General features: G+C 39.2%; 1 protein-coding gene across 7 annotated transcripts in view; it reads left to right on the plus strand.

Moving 5' to 3' along the window:
* The window catches only part of brip1 (BRCA1 interacting protein C-terminal helicase 1), a 62226-nt gene that overhangs the window by 10299 nt on the left and 25542 nt on the right, over positions 1–26385 (plus strand). For all 7 annotated transcript variants that reach the window (XM_040130652.1, XM_040130656.1, XM_040130658.1 and 4 more), the window contains 8 exons: positions 9526–9798; positions 12849–13070; positions 13236–13435; positions 13526–13658; positions 15387–15541; positions 15658–15835; positions 16108–16248; positions 17149–17310. In XM_040130652.1, the coding sequence (XP_039986586.1) occupies positions 9526–9798; positions 12849–13070; positions 13236–13435; positions 13526–13658; positions 15387–15541; positions 15658–15835; positions 16108–16248; positions 17149–17310 (1464 nt within the window). The remainder of the gene's footprint in view (positions 1–9525; positions 9799–12848; positions 13071–13235; positions 13436–13525; positions 13659–15386; positions 15542–15657; positions 15836–16107; positions 16249–17148; positions 17311–26385) is intronic.

Consider the following 26385-nt stretch of genomic DNA (forward strand, 5'->3'; position numbering starts at 1 on the left):
AATATTAATGCACGTTTATTATTACATACACCTTTGTATAACAATAACATTCAACAGCACCACAAACTACAGCCTCGTCCATAATCATACAAATTGGACAATACCAAAAAATAGAGTAAAAGTTTTCAGCACTAAAAGTAAAGTGAGGATGCTTTCATAATGCCATGAATATTTTTTATTTATCAATTAACTTCATACAAAGTGCAGCAAACAGAAAGCCTAAATAAAATCCATATTGGGTCTGACCACCCTTTTCCTTTACAACAGTACCAGTTACACTTACAGTTTTATAAGGTATTTAGTTGGTAGGTTGAAAGGTGCCTGTGTGGCAGTAAAATTTAACTTTTTTTGTCCTTAAAATGTTATTTGGTAGCCCAGAACATTTATGATGAATCATTTTCTGCTGTAAGTTTAAAGTTTGTGGTCTTAACATGAAAAAGTATAGCATCTGGTTTCTGGTGAATAATCCATGTTCCTTAGTTCTCTGAAGGTCCCAAAGACCAGCAGGTTATCCATAATCCTTAGACATGCTCAACAATAAAAGTATGTTGCAAAGCTCATAGGAATTGTTGAACTCTTACAACTGCATCTAAACCTGCCACAGGTGTGTGGCTTGGATTTAGAGCTGTGGATGATGGCAGGTGGAAAAGGGGGAGGAGGGAAAGTGAAGTCGAAAAAGTGCGTCTGTCTCTGGTTTCCCTGCAGTTACATGACCCGGGCTCTTTTGTCCTGTGAGCGCTGACTGATGGCCTGAATGGGCCCCTTTGAAGCAAGCTCCAGTTTTAATTAAGAGGGTTTGCCTTGCCTGGGCTGCTGATCTGTGAAAGCCATGGGGATAAATATTGAATGGGGTTCACCCGCTGGTTACTGCGCCTGAGGGATAAGCAGGTGTTCTGGAGGGCAGATATTTGCCATGGTCTCTCCCTGCACAGTGTGGTCGTATTGGGAGGAGGGGGTGTTCGGTATCATGTCTTCTGAGGTAGTGAAGCCCACCCTTATTGGAATGAATTCCAAGTCCTTGAAAACTGTGGAATGAGGAGCAAATTGGTGTCCAGTGAGAGGCGCCAGTATTACCTAAGTGATCCACTGCCTGCGGCCCTTCAATGCCCTCTAACTGGCCCCCTGGAGTGTGAGATTTCCATCTATCAGGTGTTGGCAGGGAGTATAGCAACAGAAACCTACCTGTGAATATTCTGATGTGTTCAGTAACACCACTGACCGCTGTCCATTCAACACAGCTTTATCCACATACACTTACACCTGGTAGTATAGGTATACCAAGAAATTTATCATCCCTGAAGGAACTTAGTAAACCTGAAGAAACTTTGTATCCCTTTACTGTACAGTGTACCTATAAATGTGTTAATAATGTAACATTTTGTTTGGCAAAGTGAGGGCATTGTCATTGCTAGTGGCACCCAAGGAGCAACACCAGTGAAATTGTTCTGCACTGAAAAAAACAGTATGTTCTTGTTGCGAGCAGAGCTGGTGTCCCATTTGCTCCTTTTGCCAGTTATCTGCATTCCTTTCTAGGGGGTGTCTGCTCTGGGCTGTGTGGCCAGCTTGAAACCTTGTTGTCCCGGCATCTCAGGAGGCAGCCGTGTAAAAGGATACTCTTGTGTCAGCTGTTTCCTGCTGCAACTTTTGACAAGGGCCTCTATTGAATAGCAAGCCCTTCTATGCTGCCCCAACCCACTCCTCCTTCCCTCTTGCCAATGAATAAGTAATTATTGGCCATCTTGGGGCAGGGTATTTGGATGTCTCTGTTTAATGTGGCAGCAGCAGGTAAGGTGATCGGGCCCAGGGCCCAGTCTGTGAAGCGTAACTGTTCCAGAGGAGCAAAGTAACTTGAACTGGTGTTGGACCCCTACAGCACCTCTGTTTATTTTTTACGTGGGCTCAGGGCATGCTATCCCTCTTAACTCTTAGAGATGGCTCTCCAAGGGCTCTCTTTGGCCTGTACTCCATCACACATTGTAATATTTGATGGACAAACATGCTTGGAAAATCTGAGCTGGCGGGTAATTTGAGCTACTTGTCTGTCATCAGAAGTGCTACCTTCTGATCTCCATCGTGAGCTGTGATGCGTGACAACACATACCATTCATTATTCTGTGGAATCATTCAGGTAATTTCCAGCGAATTTAGGAATAAACATTTTTTTCCAAGCTTGTGAATAATTTTTATTCAATATTAATAAAAATGTAAACCCTGAAACAAGAGGCCAGGCACTTTTTACAAAAGTCTTAAAATAATACCATGCAGTGGACAAGGTGTGCATATCAATGTTTACCTTGTGGTCTGATTCAATCTGCTGGAGGTCACCAACCTGTTGTTAGTACAATCAAAAGACAGTGATTAGTGGACAGTCTTCTCCTATATCATCTTTACATATGGTATGACTGTGATGGAGACAGACACAAGCGAGAGGGTTTTGTTGTGATGTAATTCAAGGCAAGATGTTTTCTCACTCTGCTATTTAAGTGAAGCATATGGATAAAATCGTCTTTCAATGGATATATTATTTTATATTTCAATATCAATATACAGACAGGTGACGAATAAAAGGAAAAACCAACACAAAGTGTCTCTTAGTAAGGTGCTGGGCCACCGTGTGCCACCAGAACAGCTTTAGTGCGCCTAAAGTCTCCGGAACTCTATTGGAGCGATGGAACACAATTCTTCCAAATTTATATTCCCTCATTTGGTGTTTTGATGATGGTGGAAAGCGCTGTCTAACATGTCTCCCATAATGTTCAGTTGGGTTGAGATCTGGTGACTGCGAAAGCTAGAGCATATGATTTACATAATTTTCATACTCATAAAATCATTTAGAGACCACTCCCATACAATAGAATGTTGCATCACAGGATAAAGCTTATCACTCAGCACAACTTTGTATTGATTTGCAGAGACCCTTCCGTCTAAGAGACAAGTGGACCCAAACCATGCCAGCAAAATGCCCCCAACAGCATAACAGTGCTACTTGATCCCCTCACTGTAGGGGTCAAGAATTCAGGCCTGTACTGTTTTCTTGACGTACGGCACACATGCACTCACCCACCTGTCGAGAATATGGTGAAGGATGACTCATCTGACCATATCACTTTTTTCCGCGTCTGCTGACTAGTGTCTATCGTTTTTGCACCACTGAACTTTCAAATGTGCATCTTTTGTAATGAGGGGTTAATGCACTGCATACCTACTCTAATATCCCTCTGTGTAATTGTCAATGAGCCGTTCTTGCTGCTACAGTCTGTTCACGTCCTGCACTGACATTCTCAGTCACCTGAGGAAGAGTTGCTTTTCTGTTTTTCCTTACATATCGCACTAATGCATGAGCATTACAGTCATCAAATCTGTGGTGTCGCCCACTATTTAATTATGTCCTTTCCATAGATCTAAATGCAGATGTCATATTAGTCACTGTTCCTATTGAAACACTGGCCAGTTGAGCAGTGTTTGTGACTGAAGCTCTGCCATCTGTGCCCCGACAATGAGGCCTCTTTCAAGGACACTTAGATCTTTTCCTCTTTCCATCTTGGTACGAAATCCGATTCAACTGGGCCTGCTCTACAGGTCGACCAATTATCGGATCCGATATTAAGCATTTTTACGGTTAACGGAATCGTAATTTTTTGTTTTTTTTAATACCATTTCCGATAAAATAGATCAATTGAAAATTGTGCTTTGATGCAGCCGCCTCTCTCTGTGTAGTCACCACTCTGTGGTCCTGACCAATGTCCTGCCCACAGCATTATCTGATTGGTTAAACTTCACGAGTAATAGCCTACCAGTACTGAAGGCTACAGGCACAGACGGGCACAGAGAAACGCCTTTACAAACCAGTGCAGCTCCGGTGAACGAGCGGAACTTTGTGTCGAGGGTATGTACGAACCTTAAGGCAGCAGATGTCGCTGAAGTGATAATAAACATCACAATCCTCTACGCTGAAGTTGCAGAAAACACCACAATCTTATGAACAAGTTAATTTGTTGATCCAAACCACACTGAGCCAGAGAGAGCAGGAGAGTGAGAGGGAGAGCGAGAGAAGCCATTGCTAAGTGCTAAACTAACTGGCAGGTCTGAATATCGTGTAAACAACAGTGGGATTAGTGAGAAATGCACCAAAAGAAGGAGAGAGCTATGAGTGCCTGAGCAGAATTAGTGCAAGTTTTAGTGTATAGTAGGTAATTAAAATAGGAAAATAAGGAAATTGACTGGGTCGAAAGCAGCAAAAAATGATACCAGAAACGCTGGCAACCTGTAATGAGACAATATGCTTATCGCAGCACCGCGGCACGTGAATGGCTACTCACTTCTGTTACTAAAAGAAGATTTACTCAAGTAGAAGTAAAATTACTTGTGTAAAAACGTACTCGGTTAAAAGTACGAAAGTAAGTAAGTTAAAATCTACTCTGATTAAATGTTACTGTGTTACATTTTTAAAAGGGGGAAGGGGTGAAAAATGTTATATGGTGATATTAATATGACAAAACTGTTAAATCTTTATGATACCAGGGGTATATGCACTGGTATTTTTCCCAGGTGAAAACCGCACTGAAAGCAACCAATAAATTCAAGTCAGCCACTTTGCAGCCTGTGCATACAACTGATTATTACAAATATACACTCAGTTGACAGTTTATTAGGAACATCTAGCTAAAACTATTGCAGTCTAATGCAAGTCCTGGAAAAAAATCCTCCATTCAAAAAGCTATTAAGGTTCAGTTTTTATTGAAATTGTTTTAGAGAGTCATTGAATCAACTTTGTGGTCATTTTGGAGGATGTAGTGTGTGGTGCCGTTTGAGGTGGATTGCATTATATAGAGAGGTGTTTCTGTTATTTTGCCTACCTTCTTGGTATAAGTGTGGTGGACAAAATATTAGAAACACCTAGACACCATGGCCGGTGTCCATAGACTTTATGTTGCAGTAGTTTTGTGTTGGTGTCAAAATTACAAATAACACAAACTCCATGATTTAAATTTTTATTGCAAATGCATAACGGTTCCAAATATCGGTTATCGGTCTCCTTGATTACTAATAATCGGAATCGGCCTTGAAAAAACCATATTGGTCTATCCCCCTAGCCAGCACGGCATTTTTGTAAATGCCACAGAGCATGATTGGATATTAATTGCTTAATTGTACAATGCAGTTCACCTGCTAGAAGCATCTGCATTCATTATGTTTCTCCACTCATTTATTCATGGTTTTCCTTGTCACCCGTCTGTATACCATGCTGTTTCTGGGAAATCAATTGACAGACTGTTTATGCATTCAGATTAAATTTAAAAGATAATGGTCATTCTAAAATGTAGTGTAACAGTAGCACAGGAAGTGGACAATCAAAAAGTCATTAAACTGACTCAGAAATGTCTGTTACATAACATTATATTACGTTTTCTGACATTAGCTACCATTACATGTAAGTAAGACTCTAGCAGCAAAACCTCTCAGTATATTGAATTTAGTCGAATTTTCTTAGTTTTTTTCTTTTAACTAAGGTTAGCTTTAAAGGATAATTCTGGTTTACTTCAACCTAGTGTATTTCCCATAAATTTCACAATTCTGGCTCTATGGTTTGGGCTAACTTTGCACTCCCCAACTCCATTGTTAAGATTTGGGGAAAAAAGGACTCACATCTTCGGTCAATTTTCTCACTGCTTAAATTATTGAAATTTGAGGAGACATCTATTTTTTCAAGTCTGTATTCTGCAACAGAATCCTCAGTCCGCTGGTTCCCAAGGTACATAGTCTTTCAGGGTGGTCTTGTTGCCTTTCTGCCTGTATGTTTTAGCTCTGTTTACTCAGGTTTGGCTGAACACACTCGACCACCACAGTGGAATGACTCGTCCATATAATAATCCACGGTGTAATTTGGCATTGCATTAAGCTTTTTTGAGTTTCCTCAGAAGAAAATACAACAGCAGTGAAAGTCGGCCTCACGTGGCTACACTCTGTGTTTACTCTGTGTCAGACTCAGGGACAGACCCCCCCCCCCAACACTACAAGGTTAGCCCAACCCATAGAGCCACAATAGCCACATTTATGGGAAATACACTAAATTGAAATTAACATAATTATATTTTAAGCCATTAAGCGGACAAAAATTTGGGAGACTCAAGCTCATCTACCCAAGTCAGTTTTAGGCATAGTTCCATGTATCCATGCCACCAAATACCAGTTGAGTTCCATGACAAAATTAGCTTTTTATATTTTTAGGCCAAGGAGTCGGTGGTGCATTTTCATAAAAACAAGTTACAGTTATTGTCCCAGACCTTTGAACTGGTTTCCAGTGACATTAGTGCAATATTTGTCATTGTAGAGCATGTGATGTTAATTGATGCCAAAGCTGTTATCTACAGCAGTTTTCAGTTAAAATAGGCAATTTCTTCTCTTCTTTAGCAGACATAACCTGTGGGGTCTCCTCAGTCATCAGTTCCAGGCACTGTCCTTTTCTCCTCTACACAATCCATCTGTGCAGTCTGTACATATAATTTTTCATTAGATTATTTCCCAAATGATAACTTGATAAATTAAAACCAAAACTTGTTCCTACTGTTTAAGAGCTGCCTTACTGTTAAATGTTTGATGAAAAATGTTCACATCCAAATGAGAGGAAATTTGGAATAATCTTATTTAGCTCTTTAAACTGACTTCCTACTGTTAAGGTAGACAGTAGTCTGTCTTCAAACACAAAGACAGCTGCTAGAGAGAGACAAGTTGCCAACCTCACTTTTGTCAGCTGCTCCAAGAAAAAGCAAATAACTTTATCCCAACTAATCTATAGCAAATCCATCTACTTCAACTGTAAGTCAAATATCACTCATGATATGCAGTTGGTTGATAGTATTTAGATTTGATTTAAATATTAACAATACAAGAGATAGAATTTTAACTGGTACCAAATGAATATCCTTATGACATATGGGTATAATCTATCCACTTGTTGCCAAGTATATAGTAATCAGCAAGGTTTAGCTGCTACCTTACCGATCTTTTAGATCTCACCTGTAAGTAGGGTTGGGTTCACATTTGCAATGAATAGAAACAGTTATAAATAACTACATCTCAAAGATTCAGTTTAGGTCTGTTGTGAAAGAAGCCAGAAATACCACAGTTTTTAATGGTAGCTAGTATATTAATCAACTTTAACATTAATTGAGCTAACTTAATTAATGTTGACAACCTGTAGCTACAATGTGAAAATGAGATGGGCAGGAGAACATATGAAATGTTGATTGTGGACTGATTGCGGACTAATTGTTCGAACACAATAGAAATAGTTGTGAAATAATAGCTGTATCATACTTACTTTTACAACTGATATTTCACAAACTACTTGATCCAAATAATGGAGCTTCTGACTCACTACTATGAAATTAATGAGCTCAACATATTACATATTAAATATTGATTTAATATGTAAAAGGTTTAACTAGGACTCTCGTCTTTCTAACATGCTGCAATCAGCTAGATCAGCAATAACTGAGATGCCTGCTTACTATAGCCAGCATTGATCTAAATAAATTAGTCAAATAATGAGTAGTGATAAAAGTTTTGATAAGAGACTCATTAGTGTTGGAGCTCAACGAATCTGGGTATTTTACTGACCAGGAACCAGATCCATAACCCCTAACCTATCAGCTATTTCATGGAAAATACTTGGATTTTTTAAAAAGACATAACTCATTTAAACAGAATTTATGTCTCTGTAAATTTAATGAATTTTTCTTTCTACAAAAAGGCACTTATTACTGTTATTTACACTAAATTAGTGTCTTTTGTAACAAACATTGTGCAGAAAATGCAGGAAAAAATAACAAGAAAAACTGGGATGAGATGCAAGTAAGCTGCTGGCTGGTTCCGTGTGGGTGCCAGAGTTCTTCTGAGTGAAAAAAATAACGGCTAAACTACTAAAACCAGTGTATGGGATGCAAAATGTATGTTAAAATCAGATTTTCACCCGGATGGTTGTAATATTGCTTTCTTTTTCACCTGTTTTATATTTTTTTTATTTTTCAACATAAAAATTTATTTGAAAAAATAGATTAGGAAACTAATGAAACCTGATTATGTGTATATATTGATAATGATATATTTTAGACTTCACAATCTAAAACGATATTATACTTACAATACTGGACTTAAGAAGCCTGTGATTTGATGATGTATGTGAGCTACTGAATGGTCAAAGAGTACACCACTTAAAAGAGCTCACCACCTAAGCAGGATCAGTTTCATAAATGGTGCCGGCTACAATTTACCAGGGAAAAAGAATCCACCACGTCACTGGATGGCTAATTATGAAGCAGCTACATTTTCCCAGCCGCCACAATGGTGGCCTATCAACTTTCAGACCCAGAAAAGGTCACCTGGTGCAGAGAGAGACAGGACACCTTATGTATGGATAAAAATTCTTTATTCTTAAGTGTTTTTCAAAAGAGCACACAAGACAATCTGTCAATGGTGATGAGTTGATAGCGTTTTGTATCATAATTCAGTGAGAAGCTATGTATGCTATGTAGTTGCATGTAAGCTATATAGTTAAAATACAGAATATTAAGAAAATAACTATCATGTTATTCATTTGTAAATGATATGTAGTGACTCATTGAACATTAATTCCAAACTTTGAAACACATCAATGGTAATCCACTATTATGTACCACTTTTGGTCTTATCATTAAATTAAACAATGCACTATGTGCATGTATGTGTTATTGCAGCCAGAGTGTTGAGTGGTAGAGTGGTTGTTATCTGATACATACCCACAGATATAAGGTATTTAGTATTTAGTAGGTATTTAGTTTTGCCTTCTGACAAAACCACTGCCAGCTGAGGGACATTGCGCCAGAAAACAACTGGACAATTAGATGGGATCTTACTGGGAATCCACATTAAAAGCAGGACATGAGAAACATCCAAAGACCAATCCACATTTAAGGTTTGTTAGAAGGTTTTTGATGTCCAACACTCACTCGACTTATGGTCCAGATAGCCTTCCATTTTATTAAATGTATCAGTCCACACTGACTCAGAGAGGCACGTGAGGCGTGTGTCACTGCAGGACCTCCTGCATTTTTACCAGCTGCAAAAGCATGGCTTGTATTGCTTTCATTTGTTTAGTTAATTTCTGATATCAGTTGGCCTGGTTAAGATTATTTGGCTGGCAGCTGTCCTCTCTGCTCCTCAGGACCTGCTGCTGACGGACACCTGGTTCTGATGAAAGAGTTGGTCTGTATTATATGGATAGAACATTTCAATAGCGTTTATATTATATATAAATTTAGTATATTATATTGCTCACATCTTGCTTTTAATGTGGATTCCCAGTAAGATCCAATTTCCAATTGTCCAATTTTTAATTCCTCAAAAAACAACATCCAACTTGTCTTCACAGTGTTGGTATTATGCCGTTTACAGAACAAGATCTAGGATGCAACTACAATATGTACTGCTATGTTGAAATCTAGGTGTAAACGAATTTTCAGCATTTGCTTCTTTTTCCCCACCCAGGCCCCAGAACCCTGCTCCCAGTGCCCATGTAATTCAACCAAAGAGAGCGTGAAGGAAAAAGACAAAGATGGCAAAAAGAAGATTCCTAAGATCTTCTTTGGCACTCGCACACATAAACAGATAGCTCAGATTGCACATGAGCTAAAACGCACTGTTTACTCCAATGTGCCAATGACCATTTTATCCAGCAGAGATCACACCTGTGTCAACCCAGACGTGGCGCCTCACTCCAACCGCAATGAACGCTGTAAGGACCTGCTGGAGGCCAAGGATGTAAGGATGACCACTGACAAACACACACTTTCACACAAATTCCATTATTATTCACCTAAATAACTGAAATCTATCTTTTTTTGTGTCAAGTAGTCATTCCCTTCAGGGTTTAAAGGTGAATACAAATGGGTTACAATGTAATGCTTTTCCTGCAACAAGTACTACAGCTGTAAAGCTTGCCCTTCCTTTAGTGTACACTTTAGAGTAGAGACCAGTTGTTAAAGAGATGGATCTCTACTCTAAAGTCAGGATGTACACTGCAAACATCAGGTTAGAACTCATTAAACCCCTGTTTAAGGCTTCACATGAAGACAAACCCATGAAGGGTTAAAGGCAATATTTTCATTTAATCATTTGAACCGATTATTCTTTTTTTAAAAGATAGCCCTGACATATTATATCACCTAACTGATTTATCGATCTAATTCTTACAGACAACAATCTATCAGTCTTAAAAAATGTAATATTGAAGATCTTTTTTTCTTACTTTCTTACTTTTACTTTCAACAATGACAAAACAACTGACGTAAGTACACCTATGGACAAGAGCTAGATTAATAAATTGTGTGGACTGATATTTTGGCTGAAAAAAGCTCGTAAAAGATATATTTTTATTGTAGTATATGTTTGGCTGATAAGCAGTCTGAAATGTCTGTACAGAAATGCCCCACAATCAGCTGTTCTGGATCTGTAATGTACTCTTGAACCAGGATTGAACCCCGTCAAGACCAACATCTCATGACACATACTTTCTTTATGGAATGAAACTTTTATCCAATTGTTACACTAGCTAGTGAATTACAACATAAAACAACCATAATATTTAATTATAACCTTTTGATCCCAATTGATTTCTCTCCCTCACACACTAATGTGACCGCACACCATAATGACCAATTGATCTTTGCTATAAGAGTTTTTCAGTCATCCTGTAACACAGTCCCAAAGGTATACAAAATTACTTCAAAAATGTAGCCTTAGAGCAGGAATTATGCTGCTACAATATCCACAATTGGTCCAGCAGGGTCTTTTTAACACTAAAATCTCAAGAACCATTGAGCGCAGTTTTTTTTAGAAACATGAGACACTTGTAATCTCTCATACCATCCTAAAGTAGAGGCGCCTACTGTAATGAGGACAATTAAATTGTCATTGGAGGTGTTTGCCTCCATGGCAATTGTCTAACTTTGTCATATGAAATAGCTGGCCCAGTTATAACCCCTCAACGGACTGGGTGTCACTGATGCTCTGTGTCTTCATCACCTCAGGGTCTAGTCTAGTCAGTGCCAGGTTACCATGCTGTACCGACACAGTGAGTCATACACAAAAACACACATTGATAAGCTAATGGCATCTTCAGTCAAAACACCTGCCCTCCGTTATAACTTTGCTGTAAGCTGTCCTGACTATCCCAAAAAATGGCTGTGCAGGCCATTAATCCCCCTAACTCCCCTTTCACCAAGCAGACAGGGTTCAGTGTCAGCAAAGTGTCCAAGTTTAGCACTTCATTGTGAGAAGTAGACTATTTCATTCAGAGAATATTATTGTGTCTGCAGGTTACTGAATCTGCTGGTGTACAGTATTTGAGTGACAGTGTCACCTCAAGCTGTTCGATTCATAAAGAAAAGGGTGGGACAAGTCTCAGAAATATAAGAACATTTAATGTTAGAGAAAATGCCAAAATTCACAGGTTCAAGGTTTTCACATGTAAATCTTTTCTATTTTTTAGTCTTTTATTTTATTAAACTCAATATGTTATGGTTTCGGACTGGGTTTGTCAGAGAAGACGAGATATTTAAAGATATCACCCTGTGCTTTGGAACTGTTTAAGGGGTATTTTTCACTACTTTCAGAAATTTTAAGGACCCATTGATTAATTTGGAAAACTAATCAACAGGTTATTTCATAGTGAAAATAAGTTACTTGCAGCCCTAACTGCAACTATGCTACTATCACTATAGGAACTAATATCGTTACCAGTAATAATAAAACACTGTATGTATTTTTGATTAGTTCTCTGTTAGCCTTTTTCACTGCAGGATCTTAACTTAAATTATGAACCTTGTGAGGCCCTGATTCTAGGTTATTCTCTTTTTTGGGACAGGCAGCAATGGAAGAAGGGCTGCTGATATAGTGTTTGATTGTCTTTTTAATTTAGGACATTTCTGGGGCCAGTTGGTGGCACAAAATGGCGCCCAGCACATCAGATCACTTTGTTGTTTTTCAGTTTGCCCCACTGTACGTAATACAATTCTTGTATTTTCTTTAATTATTGTTTTTTTTGCACTGCTTGGCTGTGTACTGTATCTTCATTTCTGCCAGTCACTCAGAAATGTTCTAGTCCGCAATTTGGCTTTTAACCTCTGACTCCAGGATCCTCTAAAGGGCTTCCGTGAGGGCCTGAACCCCTTTGTTTGTCGAACAAGTATTCTTCTTTTTTGAAGTATTTTTTTCTCTCGTCGATACAGATGCAGTAGTAAAATGGTGGTTTTCCTTTGTCGTTGTCCTTTTTGTGATGTGATGACACATTTTCTTCACCAGCTGCGATTGACTGTACTGCTGGCAATCTTTGAAACTCCCTCGAAGTTGCATTGAGTATCACTTCATGAGAAGAGCCCAAATTTAGTTCCAGGAACGTGTTCACAAAGTGTGTGGAGACCTAAACAAACCCAAAACCCAACGCAATGGCTACATGTTGATACATTTTGTTGTGTTATATTTTCTTAGGTACCTCTATTGAAACGTGCAAAAAAGCCTTTTATCAGATTTTATTAAAGTTTTAGTTTTCCTAGCTGCATTATTTGTTAATTTTGTTGTTCTAACTCATTTTTATTTATACTTGGGGCATTTTGTCAAATTTTAGTATTGTTTTTTAATTTGCTGGTTTGGTGTGGGTCTGTTTTAATCTTAGCTTTCCTCTGTAAAGCACTTTGTAACATTATTTCAAAAGTTTCTTTATGAATAAAGTTTATTATTATTAGTTTATTATTATATCTTGGTCTAATGCTATCCATTCTCTGTGTGTCTTTAAAAAAATGTGTATATTACAGGGCAGGTCATGCCGCTACTACCATGGGGTCCAGAGGATGCGGGACCAATGCACACTACAACGGGTCCATGGACTACATGAAGCCTGGGACATTGAGGACCTGGTTGCACTGGGAAAAAGGCTCCGCTCATGCTCTTACTACGCTGCCCGCGAACTTATGCAGCAGGCCTCCATCATCTTCTGCCCATATAACTACCTGCTGGACCCAATGATCAGAGAGAGTGTGAGGAGAGTTTGGTATAAAACAGTCAGGAAAAAAGTTGCAGGGAGAGGGAGCAAAAGATGAGATAAAATCACAGAAGCAGAGTATATGGTATGTAGTGTCAAGGGATTAACCATTCCTATTCCTTCCTTCTTTGTTTCTGCTTTCACTGTCCATCTTTACCAGATGGAGATCGACCTGGCGGGCCAGATCTTGGTGCTGGATGAAGCCCACAACATTGAGGACTGTGCAAGGGAAAGTGCCAGCCTCACGTTAGACCGAAACAGTCTGTTGATGTCAAGAGATGAGTTGGATGGCATGGTCAAAAACAACATCAGATGCTCAGGACATGAATCACTCAGAGACTTCTGCTGCAGCCTGATCAAGTCAGTCACTTAGAGATTCAGTAACTCAGTTGTGCACATCTGTAGTTCTCATAATTTGAGTAGATATTTACTCAGGATGTCTTTGTGTAGCTGGATCCAGGACAGCCAAAGCCTGATGTGTGAAAGAGGATATGAGACTTCAAATAAAGTCTGGAATGGGAAGGATATACTAGGCATCTTTCACAGCCTGGGCATCACTGTGGATACTTTTAGCATTCTGAAGGTACACCAAATATCTTTGCTCTACTAGTGGACTTTTGAAGTTTACCACACCCTTACACATTCCTTTATAACTTTGCTATTAATAATAGCAGTTGGCAGTTCCACTTAACTGAAACATTGACCTAGGTCAAATGTCCAGTCTAACCCTTAAGCACCTGTCTGATCAGTATAAGTCCCTGAAGGCAGTTTAGTGACCGCAGAATTGCCATATATTGTTTGTTGTTAGTTTCCTGTTAATAAGCAAAATAGGACTTTTCGGCCAATCAACATATTAGGAAATTACCGTCACGCATCACAAGAAAAACGAGTACATATAGTGCTAGTTAGTGACACTAGTGGAAAAATTCCTCTTGTCAATTGCATGTGTTTGACATGAGCCCTTCCTACACCTTGTTTAGACAATGCACTACTTGCTGGGCTGTCACTGGTTGTTACTTGAGATTTTCAAACTCAAAAAACTGGGTAGATTTTCTCGAAATATAAAATCCCTATTTAAGTTATTAGACACACACACCAGGCACTTTATTAAGAACACTTGTACACCTGCTTATTCATGCAATTATGGAATCAGCCAATCATGTGGCAGCAGTGCAGTGCATAAAATCATGCACCTACAAGGCAGGAGCTTCAGTTAACATCAGATTGGTTCAGTTAACATTAGAACTTTGACCATGGTAGGATTGTTGGTGCCAGATGGGCTGATTTGAGTATATCTGAAACTGCTGGTTATCCTGGGATTTTCAATCACAACAGTCTGTAGACTTTACTTACAATAGTGTGAAAAACAAAAAACATCAACAGTTCTGTGGATGGACACATCCTGTTGATGAGAGAAGTCAGAGGAGAATGGCTAGACTGGTCGGAGCTGACAGAAAGGCTTTGGTAACTCAGATAATCACTCTTTACAACTGTGGTGAGCAGAAAAGCATCTCAGAATGCACAACATGTCCAACCTTGAGGCAGATGGGCTACAACAGCAGAGCACCATGTCAGGTTTCACTCCTGTCAGCCAAGAACAGAAATCTGAGGCTGCATTCGGAACAGGCTCACCAAAACTGGACAGTTGAAGACTGGGAAAACATAGCCTGGTCTGATGAATCTGGATTTCTGCTGAGGCACGCAGATGGGAGGGTCAGAATTTGGATTCAACAGCATGAATCCATGGACCCAACCTACCTTGTGTCAATAGTCCAGGCTGGTGGTTGTAGTGTGATGTTGAGGGGAATGTTTTCTTGGGAGACTTTGGGCCCTTTAATACCAATCAGTCATCGTTTGAATAGCACAGCCTATCTGAGTGTTGTTGCTGACCATGTGCATCCCTTTATGGCCATAATTTATTTATCTTCTAATGGCTACCTCCAGCACGAGACATTCTCGAAGGAATGTTTCCAATATCTTGGAAACCATGCCACAAAGAAGTGAGCCCCCCCCCCCAGCTTTTTCACTTTCATCATCTTCAGCAAAATCACTTTGTCATGGGTGAGAAAGGGAAAAAGAAACAGCAGGGTTCATTAGAAGTGTAGTTCCCATAGTCATGGGAAGTTTTCACTTTAGCACTACATGTACCACTCTGATATGTTCTCATTTATTTATGGTACTAAGGTGTGATATTTTTTATATTATATTTAAATATGTGTCAGGTGTTCTTACTTGGTTTCAGATGTTCTGTAAAAATCAACAGCGCCGTTTTGCTCTCACATATGTCATCCACTGTCTTTCTGTGTGACAGCAAAACTTGGCAGCAGTGCTGGAGAAGGAGGAGTGTGTTGGCTTGGCTAATGGTAAAGAGGATCTGGTGCAGATCCCGACCATCAGCTCAGCTACCTCCACTGTTCTCAAAAACCTCTTCATGGTTATGGATTTCCTCTACAGGGACAACTGCAGGTCAGAGACAACCCAAAGAAGTCGGTTAAATCCTAAGTCATGCCAGTGCCCCAGATGAGCTATTATGTGGGGTATAGAATTGAAAGGTTGCTGTATTCTGCTCTGTGTATCTGTAGGTTTGCTGAAGACTACCGGATAGCCCTGCAGAAGAGCTACGCTTGGATGAACCAGGTCCCACCTGATGTCACTGATGCCCAGGGCTTTTTTGTCCGGCCACGCCGCAGACAACGCCAGAGCATCCGAGTCAAGACAGAAGTCTTAACACTCAGCTTCTGGTCCCTCAACCCCGCTGTGGTAAGAGGTTAGATGAAGCAGGCCCTCACATGTAGGCCCCACCGATGTATTACTGAAGTCTATAAAAATAAATAATACACGACTTAACAGGCTCTGAAATTAAGGTTAAAGTGCTGGTAAAATGTCATATGAAAAAATAAATGTTAAAGAATATTTACAGTTTTCCAGGTGTTTCAACCTCCTCTCAGCCACCATGCATCCTTTATGTTAAATATTTTGATTATGGCATAAATTACCTGGAGGTTCATCGTGTCTGTATCTGTACCTCCTAGGCATTCTCTGACTTGAGTGGGTCGGTGCACAGCATTGTGCTGACATCAGGAACCCTATCACCCATGGGCTCCTTCTCTTCTGAACTTGGGGTGAAGTTCTCCATCCAGCTAGAGGCAAATCATGTTATTAACAAGTCCCAGGTCAGTTGCCCATGTCATTGAGCTTCACGGAACACTACAATGTATGCATTTTGTGGCAGTTCAGACAAAGTGTATTTAGTGAGTATGTTTACAAGAATACTGTGATGTGTCATACTGCAGGAGTGCTTGATTCCTGAACTCGACTATAGTCCCAATTAGATGATATGAATTGTGACTTGATCCTAAATCTTCACTCCATTGACCTCAGGACTCATTGAAATCCCTAAGCTTCCTGAAAGCTACATCTCAGAAAGAGATATATGATTGTTACCATCAGACTTAGTCAACATGAGGTCCAGGTCTTCAAAAGGTCAATCACAGTGAAAATAAGAGGCTGTGATTGTTTCAGTAGGTAGAAATCAGGTATTAAAGCTGAGGTTGTATCAAACAATCTGAAACTTTGAGCCTGTATTTGCTCCATATCTGCCACAGTGCCACTTTTATCCAGCATATGCCACAGTCTTAACTGCTTGATTGCAGTTAAACTCATCTGAAGGCTTGACTAATGCAGTTGTTCAGGGGTTTTACAGTCTAGACAGACACTTAATTGGCAGGAGGAAATTATCAATAATCTTTTGCAATAATCGCTTGAGCTGAGCTGACACTTGAGCTGACTAATGTTAAAGGTGACATTAAATATGTTGTAGAGTAGTTCACACATAATAACTGGTGGATTGGTGTCCAGACAAGCAAACCGTGTTGATTTGAACTTATGACATAGCTTTAATGCTAATCAGGCATTGCACATGAGAATTAAACCATAATAGCTTATAACCAGGAGGTGTTTGTATTGGAGCCTTTGATAACAATTATTTTGAGCCAACATGATTATGCCCAGATATATTTATTATATGAAGTATATTGGTGATATAAACCTTAGATTTCTAATGCCCTCTCTAGGTTTGGGTGGGCACTGTTGGTGCAGGACCCCAAGGCAGAAAACTCTGTGCTACCTTTCAACATGCTGAAACATATGCCTTCCAGGATGAGGTGGGTGCCCTGCTGCTCCATGTATGCCAGGTTGTGGCCAAGGGTGTGCTCTGCTTTTTGCCTTCTTACAAGGTAAGTATACCATTCTAATAACATTGGCTGTGAAATGACTGGTTTGATGGAATAAGAGATTGATGTGTATCAATCTGTCACATGGGCCATGTTAGATACTGTTAATACATCTCACCGCTACATGTTCTTGCACTTTCAGAAATACAATGGTTAGCTATTTTCTATACAGAACAGTACAGGTTTACAATTTAAGTTTTGACTCACAACCTAGTCCTAGTCACAGCAACGAACAAAACAATTAACAATGCAGACAGTCCTACACAATTAATTTGCATATAACGCTTCTAACATGTAAAAAAAAAAAAATGTTTAAAAAAGTTATGGTAACTGAGTAGAAAACACTGGATGCTGTAATGCAATTCAAAAAAACATTTTTGAGACTTGTTGGGGGGGGGGGGGTTGTTGTATTGGGTTATCTCTCTTTAGTCTAAACATGGGATTTTATCTTTTTTCTCCTCCTCTCCTCTGTACTTGTTGCTTGAAATGTGCAATACAAACTTTATTTTTCAGGGACATCTCATTTTCATTTTCAGTTTTGAGAGCAAAACAGAAGTATTAATACTCAGTATTAATATGGTGTTCCAAATAAAGTGCTCGGTGAGTGTATATCAGTAGTTTTTTGTTTTTGTTTTTGTTTTTTTACAGAAGATTGATTACATCATTGATTTGGAAAAAAAAAAGTTTACTTTTGCCTTGTTCTCATGGTGCAATATTGTCACTCAAAAGTAATAATTACATTGTATTGCAGTGGTGGTGGACTGTTTGCTGTTGGAACATTTTCACATTTTACCATCGGGAGGAGCTAGAGACCACAAACTGAAGTCATGTCCAATGCTATTGTTGTTTGAAAGTATTTGTATTAACTTTGGTCATGCAAAACAAGTAAGAGTTTTCATACCCTAGACTGGATTCCAATAGATCCCAGTGCTAAGGAGTAGCCTTTGGCGTTGTAATATTGTATATTACAATAGATCACTACTAATCAATAGAGGTACTTGTTAGGTTCTTGTTGAATGCCGTTATCCTCACCGAACTGTATCCTCTTTCAGTTAATGAGGGTGCTTCTGAGAGAGCACTCGTAGACACTTTGTCCCCCTTTGTTTGTTATGCATTTTTGGTCATGAATAATTAATGTCCACTGCAGCTCACTTGTCACATTAGTTTACAAAGGGGCAAGTGGATTTCATTTATCATTGTGTGTGGTTGTCCAGATTGCACATTACATGTGACTTTGCTCCGTTAGTAATTTTGGTCAATTAACATACTTACTGTGAGAAACGTAAGACATGAGAGTTTAAAGTCATTATGAAATTTGAAAGGTTTTTAAAAAATCACTTAAAATATTTATATTATAATGCAGATGTTCCCAGCGTTTTGACTTGCAACCCCTTAAAATTACACACTGTCTACTTCTATCCCATCGTCACTGGTTGCAATGTACATGGTTTATGACCAGTTTAACCTAAAAACAAAATTTCCCCTCATTTTTATTTGAATTGTTTCTAGAGGTAACATTTTCCAGTAATTAACAGAAAAAAGGAAAGAGTTGCAAATGTCTGAAAAGTTCATTTATTTGTGTAATATTTGTTGCTTTTTTCTGCTTTCCTATATAGTTAATCATGTCGCAACCCCTCAAATTTGTCTTGGGGGTCTTGACTGCCATTTTGGGAACCACTGTCATAATGTACACCCATTAAACAATGAAAGCATAGACCTTTAACCAGTTGTGTTTAAAATCATCACTTTATGTTTGAAACACTGATGTCTTACTCTACTCATTAGAATGACTAAGGTTGTAAGAGCGAATACTGAGTTTCTGAACCTGCTCTTACACATCCGCAAAAATACTATACATGTAAATAATATCCACTTGAAAGAAATACATTACCTAAACCATTTTCTAGCCTTGAATCATGCATACTTTTTCGGATTAAAATATACCATACACCTTCTTTCATTTAAAATCTTCAATTTTCCAACTTTGATAAATGTTACAGCAGTGGAAAACCTTGCTTTTCTCTGTTTTTCCTAGCAATTGTGTCTCAGTAGCTAAGTATACATTTTTGGAGCTCATGGTTATATATAAGGCATTTGAACGTCTGAATAGTCTTATCTGCTCTTATATTCTAGACTCTTATCCTTATCTTAACGTATCATGGAGGCATGCATCACTGATAAACTGTTGTTGTAATGAGTCAGTGTCATGTTTAGTGGACACATCATTTTCCATCAAACAGTGGACCTTTACAGTTGTGTTTTGCCCTTGGCAAATTTTGTTTTTGCCTTTGGCATATTTTGCATAGCCCATGTTTGACTTGTATTTCACTGTGTCACATGCAGTGATATCTGGTTTGATTTGTCTGCAGTCCTTGTTTGCTTGATATCCAGTTGCATTCTGAAACACTTGATGACACTGCCATCCAAACTCTGAGGGAAAGCTAGAACTCTGTGCCTTCTTGTTTTCTCATTTTACCTTCCTTTTTTTGTCAGCCTCTGATGCCAGCTGAGGAGCGACTGTGAGCTTTGGGATGTTTTTTTTTCTATTATTGATAGCAGTGTAAGATTCTTTTATCTCTATGTAATGATGCATAAATATTTAATCTGCAGTCAGCTTGTAAAGATGAGGAAATGAGGGGATATGAAGGGCTAATTGGAGCCCATGGAGGCCTCAATGGTGCCGCTAAGTCCCGTCTGCTCTGTGATCTCTGTTTTTTTTGTGTGTACAGGCTACACACAGAGGATAGGTCATCTCCAGACATCCCTGTTTAGTGTGTGTAGGTGATGGCTATCAGCCCCTCATACACAGTTGGTTTTGTGATAGACATAGGGACAGTGTTTCCCATACACTGATTTATTTGTGGCGGTCCATCACAAATCAACATTTCTTTAATTATTTTTTAACTATTTCAGATGGGTAAAATCTTATTTTATTATAGAGCTGTGTGCAGCGCATTGATTCATACAGCCCCTCCTTTCTGCGCTCTTGCTCTCACACACACACACACACAAACACTGACAAATGGACCCATCTGTCATCGTTGACTGGCCATTGGGAGCACCAGGAAAAATCCCACCACTTCGGTGGACTATCAGCAAATCTATAAAGTTTTTACTGTCCCTGTCTGTCTCTTTAACAGCCCTCTCTGTGTGCCTGTCATATTGGGTGGACATGAGTGTGCTGCGTGCATGTTCCAGAACTGGACTCAATGGCCAATCACAATGTGTATTCAGCCCTCACCTACCCGACCACAGTCGGTGAGGGTTGTTATTTGTTTGACAGAATGAAGCAATGGCACGTATATAGCACATACATATATATTTTTCAGTTGTTTACTTGTCACAAAGTACTTGGCAATTAAAATAATTGCGGTGGAACACGTTATATACATAATAACTTAATAATTTATTGAAGCCCCCCCCCCTCAGCTGCCGCCACAAATAGAATCTAACTGTGGGAAACACTGGAGGGAGCAGTGAGGCGAACAGGCGTGCATAGGGTCAAAGAGGTGTCCCTCTGTTCGCTCCCCTACATACAAAAACATAAATACCAAGTCAAAAATACACAGTAGAATGCATTTGCACTGTTTACATTGAACTTAATTATCTTCTTATGCAGGATATAATGAAAAATGACAACGTAAGGAGTAAAATTAGTAATAAAATCCATCAAAATCTGACTTTTGCTGTCAGTGTGTCTTTTGGGGTCAGAGTTAAGAAATTAATTTTCCCAGTAATGGCAGTGGTGCACTACAGTGAAATGAATGCAAAAAAAAAAGACTGTTGGGCATTAGCGCAGAGCTCAATACATTTCTTTTTTAAGATACGTGGACACACAAAGTATGCCTGTAATCATGGTCTCACATACACACACACACACTTTCCTGCACCAGTGCTGTGGTTTTGTAGCACTTTCTCCTCAACATCCTCCCAGTTAATGCCCATTAAAACCACAGCTGGCCCTGCTGTCTGGTCTCAGCTGCCAAAGGAACGGACCAGTGCTCCACAGGAGAGGGGGACTGATGGTTTATTAAGAAAAGGCAGGGTTTTGCAGAAGTGGCGGCAAAATATGGCAGGGACTACAAGATGCTTTTAAAGGAGATTGAGATAAGGGCCATTAGGTGATGTCGCCTCGCTGTCTGTGTGAAGATGCACACAGTGCTGGCGCCTAGGCCCTGCCAAGCGTGTGTCAAATGAAAGTTAAAGCAGACTGCAGGGTGAACATCCACCAGTATGCACCATCCTCAGCAGCTCAAGGCTATTGAAGCACCAATCACAAAGCTCTAGAAGTACTGTTATCTCAAAGTGAAACTGTTTGTGTGTGTGTTTGGGAGCACATTAGATTCATGGGTCAATTTGCTCAGTAAGCCATATTCCCCCTGATTTTCTCAGAGCTGAGGTGATGTTTTATGTGAGTTTTTATGGTGGAAACTTGAGGGTTTCTGCTGTTTGACTAAGCTAGCTTTTTGGAAGGCTCACATTTCAGACTTAAAGTCAAATGGCGCTTAAACAATGTCCATGTTTGGATACCTCCTTCAACCACAGTAGCAACAATTTGTTGCTGTCAGTGCGTTTGAAATAAAACAAAGTAGAAACTTTACAGATTGTATAAGAGCAAATGTAGATCTGCAGCAAATAATCTCTTGGTTATTAATCACATCATCATTTAATCTAAAAATTCTCACAAAACTGTGAAAAATGCTCACAAATTTGCAAGAGCCCAAGATATGGTATCTTTAAATTGCTTGTTTTGTCTTACCAACAAATCCAAAGTTACTCAGTTAAAAATGATACAAAACAGAGAAAAATGGCAAATACTCAAATTTGTGAAACTAGAACCAGTGAATCTTTGATGGTTTTGCTCAATAAATACCTTAAACAATTATTGAATAGTTGGCAGTTGATACTGTATTGATCATCGAATTGTTTCAGCACAAAACTAATTATTTGATAAAGTTAATAGATTTTAAGGTTGTAGAAAATAGAAGACAATATACACTGTTGCTGTAAGGGTAATTTAATAACTCAAGAAAATGTATTGTTAAAGGATAAGGCTGGTGTTATTCTGTATTTTTCTTACTGTCAACTAATCCCATGGAAAGCCTAAAACTAATAATGAATTGATCCGACTAACAAGTATTGTGTTTGTCTCCAAAGCCTGACATACAGTATCTTATTTCTTTGTGCCACAGAGCTCCATTGTTGTCCAAAAACAGATCAGTGAGCCACAATGTTGCACTGGGTGACATGTTTCTTCATTACCATGAATACTCCCTCAGTCCTGCTACTGTAAATGCTCACTAGCTCATCAAATCACCGATACTTGCGAACAAATGAACCATTTACTTGTGCCCGAGTAACATTTCTTAAAACCTACATTGCCCAGATGTTTTAGGAAATTATTGAGCGTTTTTAACAATTGAACTTTATATTTTAAATGACTTACGTCTTCAGTAGGAGCATATGTTTATGGGATGAGAGCCACAGAAAGGGTAGGGAAGTCGGAAGGTACTGACAGAATAAAAAATTATTGGTTTTGTTTTTTTAATTGGATTTTTTGGTGATAAGAAAAATATAGAATATTGCCAGTCTTATCTGTTTAGATTATTAGAAGGTCTTTACAAATGTTTTCTTTCTTAAAAGATACTAACCACCAGTTTTTTGTTTCTTTTTATAACATGATTTTGTTTTGTTACATGGCCAGTACTCACATTAACACTTTCGTTTTCAATGCATTAAATTGACAGTGTTACATTTTGCCAAGTTATGTCACAGTTTTGACTGCTACACAATTGATCGTAAATGTGTGACAATTTATTCACAAATAATTCTGTATTTTCTACAATCAGTGTAGAAATTAAAATATTTTTAATAATAAATCCGCATGATCTGAAATCCATCCATCCACCCATCCATTAGCTATACAGCTTATCCTTTGAGGGGTCATGGGGGGACAGGAGTCAGTCCCAGCTGACATTGGGCAAGAAGTGGGGTACACCCCGGCACAGTCACCAGTCTATCACAGGGCAGACATATAGAGACAAACAAACAGTAAAGATCACATTCTCACCAACGGGCAATTTAGAGTCACCAATTAACCTATACGCATGTCTTTGGACTGTGGGAGGAAGCCAGAGGGCCCGGAGGCAACCCACACAGGCAAGGGGAGAACATGCAAACTCCCCACAGAAAGGCCCTTGCTGGATCTTCTTGCTGTGTGGCGACAGTGCTAACCACTTCACCACCGTGCCACTCATAATCATAATCACCCGAATCTTCTCATATATATTTCTAGAGACTATTTATATACAATTAGTAGGCATAAGACCTGAAAATGTTTCAAAACATACACTTTGTATTCAACTCAGTTTAAAAGAATACAAATTTCTTTGAAAAGAAACACTGTAAATGAAGACATATCAGTGACTGTCTTCCTCTCTGAGCAGTAGGCAGTGTTTTTCCTGCGTTCTGTTGTCATCACCATTATGGCTGGGATTTGTAGAGCAGAAGACATGGGAAGAGTGGCAGGCCAGAGGTGGCAGGTGGTTTCTTGCCACCAGTCTTGGCGTGATGGTTGCTGTGATATTTTGGGACTGAATAATTTATACTGCAACAACACGTCTCCCCTCGCCACTGCGAAATGTGGCTCCTGTCTGCATGTTTCATTAATGCTGTCGCCTCCAAAGCCCTTCCATAATTCAGCAGGCACTAGAGGAGCTGCAATGTGTTGCCACACAGCTCACTGACACCGGGGACACAGGGAAGGAGATACAGAGAGACCGGATGCAGAGAAGGTGAAAGATGGGGAGATAGTAAGTGGGAGGTAGAGAGGGGAAGTGTAAAAGTGCAAGAAAGAGTACAGTTCACTGCTTCTCTCTGGTTATTTCACCACCCTGTCCCAATTGGCAGAAAGATCTGGCCCACTCTACTGTGTCACCAGCAGAGGCTGAGCATTGCACCTACCATGCCTAGAAAAGGCAATAAATTATTCACACTTTGTTGTGCCCTCATATGTGCTAAATATTAGTCATTCCAATTTATGCTACCTTGTAACTGTACTTCTGTAAGATCTCTTGTTAAGGTCCAAAAGTGGTAGGCAATAAATAAATTAATTTTTAATTGAAAACTTTCTTTTGAAGACTAGTAGAAATATAGCTTATGCTTCAGAGATACACTGGAATTCTGTAAAGCTAAAAGAAAAGCCTGAGCCTTAGTGTTATGCTCATTAATCTCAGACAAGTTAAGGTAATTGTGCTATGATACAATTTTCCTAAACAATAAAATGGCCATAGAGTGAGGTGTAATTATACTTTATTTTTGCCCAAGTACTTAAGACTGTAGATTGACATTTTATAGCCCAGCCCAGTCCACCAGCTAAACACTGGGACTCTTTCAGATGATGTCCCTTAATTATTTATGAAGGTTCTAGTGTCTGTAATTTTTGCGTCTGTAATTTCTTTGTTGAGTGTCTAACACTCACATGGTTGAAAGCCTTTGCTGATGGTGCTGGAGATCTATTTGACTGCACAGTAAAACACTCTGCTACACACTGACATTCATGCAGTTTCATTTATTATACCAGTCTTGTGATGTACATGGCCTGCATCAATGCGGACTGGGGCAATACAAATTACACCTGTAATGTAATGCATATCACCAACCACCAAAATCATTAACAATATAAAACCAGATATAAATACTTATTTTGTTCAGTATATTCCCTTTGTGTTCCTGTATTGGATTCTGGTATGTTGATAGTGTACCTAATACTTCATTCCTCCCCAGAAAAGTGGTATTTATTGCAGGTCTCGTGCTTTAGATTGCGCACTGTTTTAACCCTTTATTAGTTACATCCCCCATTTTCACACAAAATGTACATTTTTCATAACAGAGAGACCAGTGTTTGTAGAATCTGTCATACCCTTGTCAGACACAGTGACAAGGATTAATCCCTCATTGGTGGTTGGGCTGAATGGGTTAAATGAAGTGTTTCAGCCGACCTGAGTCTGCAACCTTCCTCCCACCATTATTTCAACATAGTTTGAATGGGTCAAACCAGCATCTCTACTGTACGTATATTTCCTATAGGAGATGGGTATTAATGTTGATTTGATATGAGAGTTTGATCTGGCAAAACAGGTGACTAGTGACGTGAAACACAAGACAACACATGATTCAGTGGTCAAAAAAGAATTACAGATATTTATTACATAGTCCCTCATTTTCAGATACTTGAAAGTATCTGGACAAACCAACAAAATTATAAATATAAGGACTATTTTAAACACTTGGTTGAAAATCCTTTTGCTAATCCTGTCTGAGGTCTAGAACCCATGGAGATCACTAAATGCTGAGTTTCCTCCCTTGAGATGCTATGCCAGGCCTTTACTGCAGCCGCCTTCAGTTGCTGCTTGTTTGTGGGTCTTTCTGCCCTCAGTTTGGTCTTCAGTAAGTGAAGAGCATGCTCAATTAGGTTGAGGTCAGGTGACAGACCTGGCTATTGAAGTATATTCCATTTCTTTGCCTTAAGAAGTTCTTGGGTTGCTTTTGCAGTATGTTTTGAGTCATTATCCATCTGTACTATGAAGCACCGTGCAGCATTTGGCTGAATCTGAGCAGATAGAATAGCTCTATATCCTTCAAAATTTATCCTGCTACTTCTATCAGCAGTCACATCCTCAATAAACATTAGTGACCCAGTTTCACTGGCAGCCACACATGCCCATGCCAAATCACTGCCTCCACCATGTTTGACAGATGATGTGGTATGCCATGGATCATGGGCTATTCCTTTCCTTCTCCATACTCTTCTCTTCCCATCATTTTGGTACAAGTTAATCTTTCATCTTTCATCTGTCCAAAGAATCTTGTTCCAGAACTGGGCAGGCTTTTTTAGAGGGTTTCTGGCAAAGTCTAATCTGGCCTCTCTGTTCTTGAGAGTTATCACTGGTTTGCACCTTGTGGTAAACCGTCTGTATTTCCATTCATGAAGACATCTCTGGATTGTAGACTCTGACTATGATACCCCTTCCTCTTCTGGAGTGTTCTTAACCTGGCTAGATGTTGTGAAAGGGTTTT

The sequence above is a fragment of the Xiphias gladius genome, chromosome 7, assembly GCF_016859285.1.
Source record: "Xiphias gladius isolate SHS-SW01 ecotype Sanya breed wild chromosome 7, ASM1685928v1, whole genome shotgun sequence".
NCBI lineage: Eukaryota > Metazoa > Chordata > Actinopteri > Istiophoriformes > Xiphiidae > Xiphias > Xiphias gladius.